This window comes from Ambystoma mexicanum, chromosome 5q (genome assembly GCF_040938575.1).
Source record: "Ambystoma mexicanum isolate Mex_15411 chromosome 5q, UKY_AmexF1_1, whole genome shotgun sequence".
Classification (NCBI taxonomy): domain Eukaryota; kingdom Metazoa; phylum Chordata; class Amphibia; order Caudata; family Ambystomatidae; genus Ambystoma; species Ambystoma mexicanum.
In genome coordinates this window covers 463,285,678-463,298,892 of record NC_090933.1, presented here as the reverse complement: position 1 = coordinate 463,298,892, position 13,215 = coordinate 463,285,678, and the positions used below count along the sequence as shown (strand labels likewise).

At 46.1% G+C, this 13,215-nt stretch overlaps 1 protein-coding gene across 1 annotated transcript in view; it reads left to right on the top strand.

Annotated features, from left to right (window-relative positions):
- Window positions 1-12,623: 12,623 nt before the first annotated feature.
- CDH2 (cadherin 2) overlaps window positions 12,624-13,215 on the top strand; it is a 419,239-nt gene continuing 418,647 nt past the window's right edge. The window contains exon 1 of the mRNA XM_069620955.1: window positions 12,624-13,084. Within this exon, the coding sequence (XP_069477056.1) occupies window positions 12,992-13,084 (93 nt within the window). The 5' untranslated portion in view covers window positions 12,624-12,991. The remainder of the gene's footprint in view (window positions 13,085-13,215) is intronic.

Sequence of the window (13,215 nt, the reverse complement as noted above, 5' to 3'; positions counted from 1 at the left end):
ACCCTTCCCCAAACACCTCATGTAGCAATGGCGTGAGGGATGACTCGTATGTTTTGTAGAATTCGGGGGGCAAACCCCGGGGGTTTTGCTAGTAGCCAGGGACCTGATTGCCTCGGTGATATCTTCGGCAGTGATTACCTCATCTAGTGCTTCTCGTTGTGACGGGTCTAGTTCAGGAAGTCCGATCTCTTCTAGTGTGTTTTGTATGTCGTCTTGGGGCACTGCAGTGTTATGTGCATATAGGTGGGTATAGAATTACTTAAAAGTGTCGTTAATTACTTGTTGTGTCTGGTGAATCTTGCCCCACCCGTCTTTGAGTGCAGTCGTTAGGTTTCTGGGATGTTCACTCTTGCAGAGCCACGCTAGTGGCCGACTTGGGCTATCCCCTTCCCTGTGGGCTCTTATGGATCTTGTTTTATAATTGAATTTGGCAAACCTCCACCATGCTTCTTTGCATTTACTTCTTATTTGGCTCAGTGTCTCTTCCTCCTCTTCCGTCCCCTGGGTGATGGCTTCCATCAATTTGATTTCCTCCTCCCATTGCTCTAGTTCCACCCGCAAGATTTTCATCACACTCCCCCCTCTGGCTATAATCTCCCCTCGTACCACTACCTTCAGTGCTTCCCATACAGTGCTCCAGTGTTCCACGCTACCCACATTCTCCTCTATGTATTTCACTAGGCTGTCCCGGAGATCTTCCCTGAAGGCCTGATCTGTTAAAGCTTCTGTGGGCATTCGCCATAATGGGATAGGGGGTCTAGGGCCTGCCGTCCTCCATTCCATCATCAGGGGCGAGTGATCTGAGATCGATCTGCCCAGATATTGTGCTGCCTCTATCTGCATGAGTTGGTTTCTGCCTATGAATATATAGTCAATCCTGGTGTATAGTCCATGTGGCAAGGAGAAATAAGAGTATCTCTTCTCTTCTGGATATAGCTCTCTACATACATCCACTAGGTCCAGTTGGTCTAGTGCTGTGTTGAGTGCTGTGGCGGCTGCTACTTTTCTGTTTAATGGCGGGCGGACCTATCCAGGTCCAGGTCTCTCACACAATTGAAATCTCCACCCCAAAAGAAAAAGCTGTCTCTGTGGTGAGTTATGTTGGCGCATAGTACATCAAGATGCGCCGGGATGTTGTGGTTGGGGAAATAGGAGTTAATTATGCATACTTTGGTCTGTTCAATATAACCCCACAGTATCAAGTATCTGCCTTCCACATCTGGCTCTGCGTTTACCATTCTGACGGGTATCTAGGGGCTTATCCATGTGAACACCCGTCTCGCGTATTTAGAGTACGCTGCACCATACCCCTGTCCACCCCAGCACTCCTTCAATTTGGACATTGACTCTTTTGTCAAGTGGGTTTCTTGCAATAGGGCTATGGAGACCTTTTTTCTATTCAAGTATGATTTTACCCGGTTTCTGCGAAGGTAGGTACCCATTCCCCTTATATTCCACATCAACACTTTGATTTGCGCAGCCATGGTCGTTTGGTAACAGGTCCCAGGACTCCCCACTCCTGCCTTTGTTGTTCCCCACAGTTGGCCGAGACCCAAGAAACCCCGTCCTCCCAGACACCCAGACAAATCGCACATTCCGTCTTTTCTCAAAACCATTGCTGCATCACCCCCTTCACTCCTGGAGACTTTGTAACCAACAAAAGAACAACCGTGTTAAACAAATTAACAAGTAACAATGAATAACTGCACCAAGCTGCCGCTTTAGACCTGTGGTGCTCGGGTGCCCCCATGTCTTCTGGACCCTTCCAGGTCATTGGGCGCAAATGTTGTGCTGGAAACAGGCCTGCACTGTTCATTCCGTGGGGCTGGCCCATGAGCCCAGTTCGTTTGGCCAGGCAGTCTCTCTGCCCAAATTGGTGCTCATTACAATGCCACAGCGGGCGCATAGCTCTGCTCAGTTGACTTACCTCCGTTTGTAGTTGTTATCATTTAGCTCGAGTGCCCCTCTCCCCCTTCTTCGATTCAGTTCATGTGACCGGTTTTTCCCTTTCAGCCAGGTTGTTGTGCTCTAGCCACATGTTGGCCGCTGCTGGAGTGTCCAAGAATATAGCCTTGCCCTTGTAAAGCACTTTCAGATGGGACGGATACATCAACATGTATTTTAAGTTCAGTTGTCAGAGCCTTGCTTTAATCGGTACAAAGGAGTTTCTTGCTCGCTGTACTGTGGGTGTGTAATCCGGGTAAATGGCGATCTTAGAGTTATCTCTTTTTATCTCTCCCCCTTCTCTTGAGTATTTGAGTAGGACCTCTCTGTCCTGGACGTTCAACATTTTCACGATCATTGGGCGGGGGTGTGAGTCAGGCAGTGGCCTCTTTTGTAGGGACCTGTGGGCTCTTTCCACCGCAAAGCCTTATGATAGCTGGCCAGTGCCAATTTCTAGTTGCAACAAAGTTTCTACAAACCCGGTCTGGTTCGAGCCCTCCATCCCCTCCGGAATTCCCAGTAACCGAATATTGTTGCGGCGGGCCCACCCTTCTGCATCCTCCGATCTCGCCTCTAGTATTGCAACCTTTCTCTCCAGCTCTTGCACTCTTGTTTTCAGGTCTGCTGTGGTCTCCACTGTTTCTTGAAGACCTGTTTCAGCTGCGGTCACTCTTTCTGTTAGGTTGCGTGCGTCTTGCCACATCAGGAGCATGTCTGATTTGACCTCGTCAATTTTTGTGACTATAAATGTCCTGAGTGCAGCTATAGCCTGTAATACCTGCCCATCTTTGGAGTTCTCATCTGGTATCTGCTGTTCGCTGTGTGTTGCTGTGTCCGCCTGCACCAAAATTCGGGATTTAGTAGCTGTGAAAGAGTCCATTATTGTCGATTTTGTTTTTCCTTTGGTAGGTGACATGGACGCCCGATAGTGGCAGAGGTTAACCGGCAGCTTTGTACACGTCTCTTAAGGTGTGGTTAGATAACTCATTGACTGCCGGCGAACTTGCGAGTCGGTCTGGGCTGTCTGGTGGGCAGTTCAGCAGTTGTTATATGGTGGGTTCCTTCCAAGGGAGGGTTCACTCACTGTTATTGTGGCCATTGGAAGTTCTGGTAGGTACAGGTGAGCCCATTGACCTCACTAACCAGTCTGTAGTCCTTGGATCAGTCACAGCTTCCTGATTAATCTCTAATTTGTCGTTGCTGCCATGTCTAGAGTTTGTTCCAGGTTCCCATTTTCCCGATCTTCGGTTGCATGTTCCAACCAGCTCCGTGGGTTATGGTTTTCATCTATGTTTTGTTGGCAGTTGCCCGTTGCCCTGTCTTCTTGAGTGTGAGCCAATTCGGAGATGCCTCTGCACTGTGTAGGGCCTGTACCCTGTGGGCTGGGCGTGGATCCGACTAGTGGAGTGTCGTGACCTCCGAGGCCAGGCTCACACTGAATGTAGGTGTATTTTGGTAGTCCAATTAAAAGGTGCCAGCCTCCGGTCTCAGTATGACAGTTCTTTAGTGTTCATTTGTTGGGTCACCTTACCACGTGCTAGCGTCCAGTCCTTCGCTTCAGTAGGGGCGTCCCAGGTTTCTCGTGTTATGCGGTGGGGTCTGCAGGCATAGGCCGGCCTCAACCTTAGATGGGCTCCCAGGGACTAGTTATACATTGGGGGTTGTCATGGTGCAGCGCAGGTTTCCCCTTGGCACCAGCACTCATGCGGTTGTCGCGATTTGTCTTTGGGGCTGAGGCAGCACTGTTGATCTTCCCCACCGGTTTTGTGTGGCCGCCCTCCCGAGGGTCTCGAAGTTGGCGGTTACTTGGTAGACGTTCATGTGATGGCTTTGGTCTTTAGCCTCATCTTCACAGGTGCCTTCCTGACTGTAGGATCGTGTTGTAGGGTGTTAGGGAGTGCCCTGCGACCCCGTATGTGCTGCTCAGCCAGTGCCCCCAGGCGCAAATGGAATTGCAGTGACAATTAATGAGGTGCTCTATTTCCAAACAGTAGTCGTCCGAACCTGCACCCAAGGGGATCCGCAATGTACGATAATGTCATATGTTCTCGCCAATGTGTTGCTCAAGGGATGTGGGTGTCCGCAGCAGCATCCAGTGGCAATGCGTGGCCCTGCTGGTCTTCGTTCGATCGTGTGCTGCAGGCTAAACCGCCATGGGCGGGTTGCACTCCTGTTCGCCGACTGGCGATCCCTTTGGCATAGAGCCCCCAGTTCTAGACAGGGGCGTTAGTGGCGGTCAGCCTGCTCATGGAGCATGGTCTTCTTATGTCCCACCTTTTCTCGTAGGTTTCCCGGACCTCAGGAGGGAGCCCCCCAGACTTCGGGCAAGGGGCAGTGTCCTCTTTGTTCACCGCCGTCGCCCTGCAAACGTACTTTTCAGGGCAATCGTGTCCCACCTCAGTGTGGGGCTGCGTACCCGATTGTGCTCCGTATCAGGGTTGATGTCTCCTCCACGCGGCTTAGATCTTCTTCGTCGCCCAGCATCGCGGTTTTATGGTGGTCACACTAAGCAGTCAGTTCACGGTGACCTCTTTATCCAAATGGTAGTATCTCGTTACTGCTGAGATCCCGACAGAGCTACCTCCGTATTCCAGAGCTATTTTCTTTCGGTGGGACATTCGGGAGCCTCTGGAACCGCTCCCTTTGCAGCAGGGGTCTGGAGCTCCTCTGTTGCACAGCATCGCACCGCGGCACCTACGGCGTTGTTGTCTGATCCAAGGGGTGTCCCCACGGTAAGCGTGTCACCGCTGGTAGCGGGAGGAACCCAGTCTCTCGCCTCCGGTATGCAGTCTCTGCGATCGGTTAGTTTCTGTTGGTCTGCGTTCCTTACAGTCGCTAAGCGCCGGCTTTAGGCACCATTTTGTGTGCCGTAGGGGCACTTCTTCTGATGCTCATATCTGCGGGTTTTCAGCTCTCCCAATTTCAGGGGAATTGGTTCACCTCACTTTATCAGCTGGAGGTTTTCGGTTTCTCAGCGTATATCTGATGCAGCAGGATCAGTTCTAGGATCTCAGGCAGGAGCCTTGACCGGCAGCTTCTTCACGCCATGAGCCCAGGCCACGCCCCAGACAGGTATGTATCTATAGGACCAGTTGGCTGGGAAGTCAAACGTAGCTCCTAGGGGTTGCTTGACATCAAGTTACAAAGGATCTGGTAGGCTGTAAGCAGGGCCTAATTAGCTCCCATATCGTGACAATTTCGAACTCTGCAACATACAGAGCAATACTGGAGTTACTAAAAAAACATACAGACAAACCATTCCCTCACATATTAAATATGCAGTTACAGGAAGTATACAATGTTGAGCACACTGAGGAGATTTTGACATTTTATATTTTACATGATGCCATTAAGGACACTGTCAAAGAACAAGTGTTTGTTTGATTTTAACAATATGTGTCCCGAGGATTTGTATGTGGGTTAAACTTGTCATATTGTGTGTGGTATGTGGATTTGAGTTTTTTGTGATATTTGTACTGTGCGGCTGTGTTTTTGGTTTGCCAGTTGTGTTGTCTTTCTTGGGCTGTGTGTGTTTTGCTTTATTTTGTGAAGTAGTGAGTTACATGCCAGGTATGGTGTGGACTAGGAATGTGCGCTAGGAGAAGTGTATTCTGACAGCACTGTGTTTTTTTATATGTGTTGTTGTGGAATGCATGTCATGCTCTTCAGTGTGCTGCCTGCATAATGGTGAGTGGTGTGTGTGAAAGATTGATTGTGTGAGTCGTATGGTGGGGTATGAGTAGGGTCTGTCTGTTGTGAGTGCAGTGTGTGATGAGTGTTGTGTTCTGGTTTGAGAGATTGTTTTGTCTACTGGTATGTGTGCTGTTTGGTTTTACTGAAGATATTAAATGGGTTCCATGGACATGCGCTTGCCAAAACACACTTTACATTCACAAATGATAATAATGACCCTGTTAGGTTGATGATTGACATTAAAGTTGCTTTGAAATCAATCTAAAGATGAAAGCAATGATTGCCGCTCAACATTGTGGTTGCCTTAAAATATTTTATTCATTACTCAATACTGTATTTGCCCAATACTGTATTTGCCAACACGTGTTTCAACCAATTTTGTTTTTTTTTCAAGGCACAGTATCTAGTCTAAGGTCTTCATAATTCCACAAACAGAAATTAAATTCATATTTCATTCATAATCAGAACAAAGATTAACATAAGCAACAGATTATTTGGTATATCATGGTAGATCACATCATACAAAAGTGTTGTTAGTTTTATGATTCAAAACAAGAGTGGCAAGGAAACAGGATATATGATAATCACAAAACAAGAATGAAAGAGATTTTTTGGAAAAGAAAAAGTAAAAAAGTCAAATGATAATTTATTGAATGCATCTGATCTTATATTCTTGATCACATTGTCTATTAGGGAGATGTCATCCTGCATGCTTCTTAGTACCATCCCACATGCTGTGTAGCAGTGTATACATTATTGTGAGAAGAAGCCATAAACTACTCACTAGATTAGACATTGTCCCTGATAAAGTTCAGGAATAACTAAATTACAAATAAGAAAATAGGAATATTGGGGTTTTCAGAATAAGTTAAAAGTATCTTTCAATTACAATTTTACGTGTGCAGACCAACACAAATGTATAATGGATAAGGAAAGACCTTCATGAAGGTGGTTAGGGCATTGTTGGCATTCCCTCTGTTCAGCAATTCAAAGATGCTCGGTAGTAACATTTCTCGCAAACTAATAGTGTTATTAATCTGTTCCTATATGGCCATATGAGTCCTTCTCCCATATCAATTAAATTATGTCTGATCCTCATGCGAATCATGTGATATTGTATAAACTGGAGATTAATATCCTTGACCCATGTCAATTATATAATATCTAGTCCTCATGTGAATCATTGCTTGAACTGAAGATTTTACGTCCCAAATATGAGTGCATGCACAGTGACATGGAGTGATTTGGTGATTCCCGCTCAGTGCGTTATCCCAATTTAAATGATTGCACCTTATAAAACATTTATCACTGGTATGCACAAAAGTGTCCCATGCACCACGGTGTCATCATGCTTTAGTTTGTGATTGCCCAATTGTTCCTTGTTGCAGCAACCGGTGCAGTACTCACAGTAGAGTTATAGATAATTGCTCCTAGGTGTAGTCAAATGGTCAATATCATTTGTCATGATTTCCATACAGATGCCTATATTATGAAAAAATATGTATACTTTTCATGCCTGCTATTATTAGGTTAGACATAATTTGCAACCGATTTTATTGCATGTTTTGTTTGATTATAGTAAATTACCTGTTTGCCTTGTCAGTTCAGTATGCTTGTGTTAATGGCTCGAATGGGCCACGCTGCGAGGTATCCTAAATCACTGTGGTTAGATCCCTATTGCCTGTGTGAACAAGTAAATGCATATATGCTGTGCATGTTCTATCTACATTCGTATTTGAGCTACAATATTGTGCACGTAAGATAATGCATGTCATGCATTTGATTAATTGTTGAATTAATTGAGTTCTGCAAACATCGCTATGCATTGCTACATTCGGATGCAAATTACCTATATGGCTGGTTAATACTGTACGTCTGTCCTTGCAATTTCACTTGTCCCAATGCTTACGTATGCCACGTGCAGCTGCGAAGTGTTCCAATTCACCACGGTTATTTCTGTGTTACCTACGTGGACAGATAAAAGCATATATATTGTGCATGTTTTATCACCATTATTATTAAATATATAACGTCATACACGAGAACTCAGTACTGTGCAGTCGACGTCATTGTGTATTGTGTGACACTACGTGTTACGCCCGTTTGTATTTCCACAATCCGTTACTCATGATTCTCATTTGCATCCTAATTAGTCATTTGTGTCATTCTTGTTCATGTTGTTCTTGACCAATCTCCATATTCCCCCACTGATTCGATATGTATAACCACCTGATTGCGTGATACTGTTTCTAAAAGACATTATTTTTCATACAATACCATTGAACACCTTCTGCATTAATTTAGTAAATAATTAATTTTAGAAAGGATACCATTACAATTGCAGCCTAACCGTACATTGTGTTAAATCAAAGACAATTTATCTCTATACGATTAAGTTCACGATAATGTATAGATACAATTTTTTATTAGCCGTTTATTTGTAGTTAGTATGAGATTTGAAAATTAGATTAAATGCTGCCTGTGTCAATGGCAGCTATACGATCTTTGCCACAATGCCTGGTTCCATCATTCATTTAGGCCTCTCAATCAATAGGCCTCACGCTACTATGGCTACATTTACACATTCAATTATTGATAATGATCAGCTCATGACAAACCATGTAGGCACTATTAAGTTCTATTTGCTACATGACATGTTGTATTACTACGTGCTTTGCACAAAATTGTACCATATGCCAAACTTCTTAATATGAATGCTGATGATTATGGTTAATTATTTAATGTCCATATATCATGTCATAGGAACACATTGAGTTCATGGTCACTGTTCAGACCTAGCTTGATGCATCTCAATGTGCATATCATGCGCGATTCCAATTGCCTTAGATGAAGTTGTCGATCGCCCCCTCTTATGTGAGCTTGCGTTTGTTGTAAACCCACGAAACAAATGTCGTTCCTGTTGTCTGACTGATGATGGGTCTGCCAATCGACTGAGAAGGGCAATTTGGGATCTTGGTTATTGAGATTGGACAGATGCTCTCTTATCCTGATACGTAACTCACAAATGGTACTCCCAACATATACTTTGTGGCAGACACATACTATAGCATAAACAATGAATGTGGATTTACAATTGATGAATTCTTTCATTACAGTTTGAAGACCACCATGGCACATAAATATTTTAGTGGGTGACAAAGCAAACTGACAATAGTTGCAGTTGCCACATTTATGAAAACCAATTGGTTTGCTTCTCATCCAATTTCTATCCATTTTGGAGTCAAGTTTAGGTTTGAGGAACGAGGGACTCTGTTTATTTTTGAGAGTCAAAGATTTGGTAAATATAATTTTGGGATTGTCAGTGATATATTGTAGTAAATCTGAATCCAATTTTAGAAGATGCCAATGCTTGTTAAGCAGTTTATATAACCGATCACTGTCGTGAGAAAACATAGGAATGAAAATGACCCCTTGAAAGGAGTTCTGTTTAAGTGAATGTTCTTTGTTTAATATATGATCTCTGTGTATGAGATTAGTCTTCTTCAGGGCTTTCCTGATACAAACAGAGGAGTACCCTCGTTCTTGAAACCTTCGCTCTAGCAGAGCACATTCCTGCATGTACAATTCCTGAGAACTACAATTTCTTTTCGCTCTGTGGAATTCACCTACTGGAATATTGTTGATCACCGATTTTTTCTGACAGGTTGTTGCGTGCAAGGTCGAAATGACCTCTGTCGGTTTCCTGTGTCTGCGTGTATACAGGTGATTGTTCTCTATATAAATCTTCAAATCAAGAAAGTCTATTGTCACTATATTAATTTCACCCGTAAACTCAATGCCAAATGTATTATTGTTGAGATATTCTATAAAGAAAGCAAAAGGTTTGGAAGATCCATTCCAAATAACCAAGACATCATCAATATATCTCTTCCATAAAAAAGACTTCTGTCACAAAATCATGAGTATTGTAAATATACGTGTACTCGAATAAACCCATTAAGAGGTTAGCCAAGGAGGGCACATATTTTGCTCCCATGGCAACCCCATTCCATTGTGTAAAGTACTGATTGTTGAAAAGAAATTGATTGTGACTGAGAGTGAATTCCAAAAACGCCTTGACCATCCCTAAGTGTGTGCTGTGTGATGCAGAATGCTTGCGAAAAGTAAAATCCAATGTGTCTATCGCTAGATTGTGTTGGATTGAAGTATATAACGACTTGCCATCTAAAGTCGCCAAAAAGTAATGTGGTTTCCACGAGATTTGATTTAGAATTATAAATGTATGAGTTGAATCTCTAAGGTAGGACGGTAACAGTGGTACTAGATCTTTGATCGTTGTCTCTATATACTCTGGTTTTACTGTTGTGCAGTGTGCGATATGTGTTTTGCTATGGGCTGTGCGTATTGTGTTATGTGTGCTGAGGAATCGTATGTCCACTATGTGGTTAGGATGACAAGGAATTAGAGGGGTGAGGGGGAAGGAGTGTGTGTGTGAGGGGAGCAGCAGGGGGACAAAAGGGGCATGGGAACAGGGGCTTCGGGAAAGGGGCTGGGGGAAAATGGGGTACAGGAGAGGTGGGAAGGATAAAGAGAGGGAGAAAAGAGGAACGGGAAATGAGACTGGGAGGGGAAGGATGGGATATTAGGGAAGGAGTGATTGATAAGAGGGACTGAGGTTGGGTTAGAGGGATGAGGGCGAGAGGGGCAGTAGGTGATTAAGAGGAGACAGAACATATGGGTGGGTTGATGGAGGGTAAGGTTTATTGGAGAGGCCTGGGGTGAAACGGAGAAAGTCTGCTGTGGTAAAAGAAGGCGGGAGAGAGTGAAATTGAGATGGGGTAAATCTGGGAAATCTCAAATGTCAAATGGTCATAGATCAGTCTGATGACGATAGCGGAGAAACTGACTTTTGAAACAAGAAACTGAAAGCGGTGTCCCAAGTAGCCTCATTAGAACTTTTCAGCAAGAACCTTTTCAGGAAGAAAGCTAAAAGTCTTTTGTAAAAATCTTTTATTGATGAAATGCAAATAAAAAAAATAAAAAAAAAGATGGGGTAAAACTGAGGATAGGAAGAGGTGTTGCGGGAGACATGGAACAGAGGAATTGGGGTGCGGACAAGACGAGATGAATGAGTTGGTGTAAAAGAGAGAGAGTGGTGAGTAGAGGCGTGGGAGAAGATGAATGGGTCAAGTGGAGAAAAGATATGAGAGAGGTTAGGAGGAGGAAAAGGGAAAGAGGGGGACTGTAGAAAGGAAAAGGAGAGGCGCAAAGGGAGAAAGGGGAGGTTGGAAAAGAGTTTGAGAAATGGCAAGGGATTTGGGGTGCTGAGACGAGGTGTAGAGAATGGGAGAGGTCGCGAAATGGCAATTGATTGGGAGTACCAAGAGAGCAATGACAGCAAAAAGATCAGTGTGAGGTTTGAGTTTGGTCCAGAACAGGTCCAACACAGAAGACAAAGAACTGTCAGGCTGCACTTTATGCGCAAATGTGTGTGTGGGGGGGGGCGCTGCTACTCGTTATGTTATCAGTGTGTGCATGTTTGAGGGTAATGACTGCAGGTATTGTTACCTGTGTTTCAGAGCAATGCCAGATAGCATGTTATGTGGGGGGAATTGCAATTCTGCTGGGTATGTGCGCACATTTGTGCGGGTTTGACTAGGTGTGTGTGAGGTCAAGCAGAATGTGTGATATATGCGTGCTTCACTGCTGTGCCAGTGCAAGGCCTCCTTGTATGCTAAATGTGTGAGTAAATTAAGAGTATGTATATGTGTGTGTGAGAGAGCATTGTCAATCGTCATGTGATGTGTATTTGGGGGCAGTGTTGTTGGCATATTGCATGTGTCTCTGTGTTGGGGGCAGTTAGTCCACACATTGTGTGTAAAAGCAGTGACAGACAGAATGTGTCTGGGGAGCAGCCTAAATAGTGTGTGTGCGGCCTGCATTAGTTGTGTGAGGGCATTTACAGTCGGCATGCTGTGTGTGCGTGTGCATGTATAGTGCCATTCTAAGTATTGATTGTGTGTGTGGTTAAGCTGAGCTGAGAGCAGCATCAGTATGCATGGTGTTTTTGTGAGTGCAGTGCCTGAATGCTGGTTGAGGTCAGTGCTGGCATGTACATTATGTGGGTATGAGAGCAGTATCAGCATTACGTGTGAGACAGCAGTGTCGATCTGCATGCAATACGCATGTGAGAGGGCAGTACTACCATATCAGTACTTGAGAAAGTGACTAAATGAATATTGTGTGCAAGGGGTCAGGCTGGATAACGGGTCACATGTATATCAGTCTCAATCTGCATGGTGGTTAAGGCAGTGCCAGCCCACATGCTAAGTGCGTGTGCAAGGCCCGCGTGTTAAGTGCGTGTGCGGGGAAATGGCAGCATGAATAGTGTGTGTGTAGTTTCAGCCTATATATTACGTGTGTGTTCACGACTGCACAGCATGTGTGTCTAGATGGCAAGAACGTTTGTTTTATTTGTGAGGGTGGTTGCAGCCTTACAAAACTGTCAGTCTTCAAGTGGTGTGTCAATCTGCATGTTTGTGTTAGGGTACTCAGAGTGGTGTTAGCGCCAACGTGTTTTCTAGTTGCTAGCTACTGTATGCATGTTATTGTTGAGTGATGTGCCAGCATGCATCACTGATGGTCGTTGCAATGTGCGTGCGTGAGTTTGTATGTGCCTGCTTACATTTTAGGAGTGTTTTGTATAAGTACAGCTGTAGTCGACATATTCCGTGTGCGTGAATGCGGCGGAAGGGCAATGCCAGCCCCCACGGTGCCAGGGCGAATGCGGTGCAAGACCAAAGGCTGTTGTGAGATTGTGTGGGGTCTATGCGGGTCCATTCTGCATTTGTGAGTTGGAAAAAGAGGGAGCCGAGGTGCTCGTAGCCCCTCTCTAGCTTGCATCCGCGTGTATTGTTCTCGACTCTGATGGGGAGGAGTGTAGTGTGCCGGGGAGACAGGAGGGGGAGGAGGAGGCTGGGCAGAGCTTCAGAGCACGCAGCCACCATGGGCTTACACTGACTGAAGCTCAGAGCGGCTGGAGGAACGCGGGAGGAGCCTAGCACAGGCAGCACCGGCACACCGGCGGCAACAGCACCCTGACACGCAGGAGCCCGGCGCTTCCGCCGCACGCAGCACCGTTAGCACTGACAGGAGAGCGGCATCCGCGCGGCGGTGGCGGCGGCACGGGGAGCATCCGCCAGGGCGCCGCAGTGAGCAGGACTCGCTGCACAGGACCGCCTCATCATCTGCACCGGGGCGCAGCGGCTCTCCGGACGGACGGAGCCCAGGGGCGCGGGTACCACAGGGCGCTGCAGCAGCAGCACTTGGCGGGCGCTGCTGCTCTTTGAAGCCGGATCCTCGCGGGCGAGGAGGCCGCCCGGAGCGGCGCATCATGTGCGGGGCAGCGCGGGGCTCCTCGAGGCGGAGGGCACCGTTCATCGTCCGGGCTCTGCGGCTTCTTGCGGCCGCCCTCTTTCTGCAGCAGGTGAGTGACGCTGGAGGCGTAGGGCGCCCTCGGGTTCATACGGGGGTTCCGCCCGGGGAGGCTTGCTGTGGAGATTTCGGGTGTGCGCCGCCCGCCTTTAGCGCCCCTTCCCGGAGACTTCCCCTCTGGTT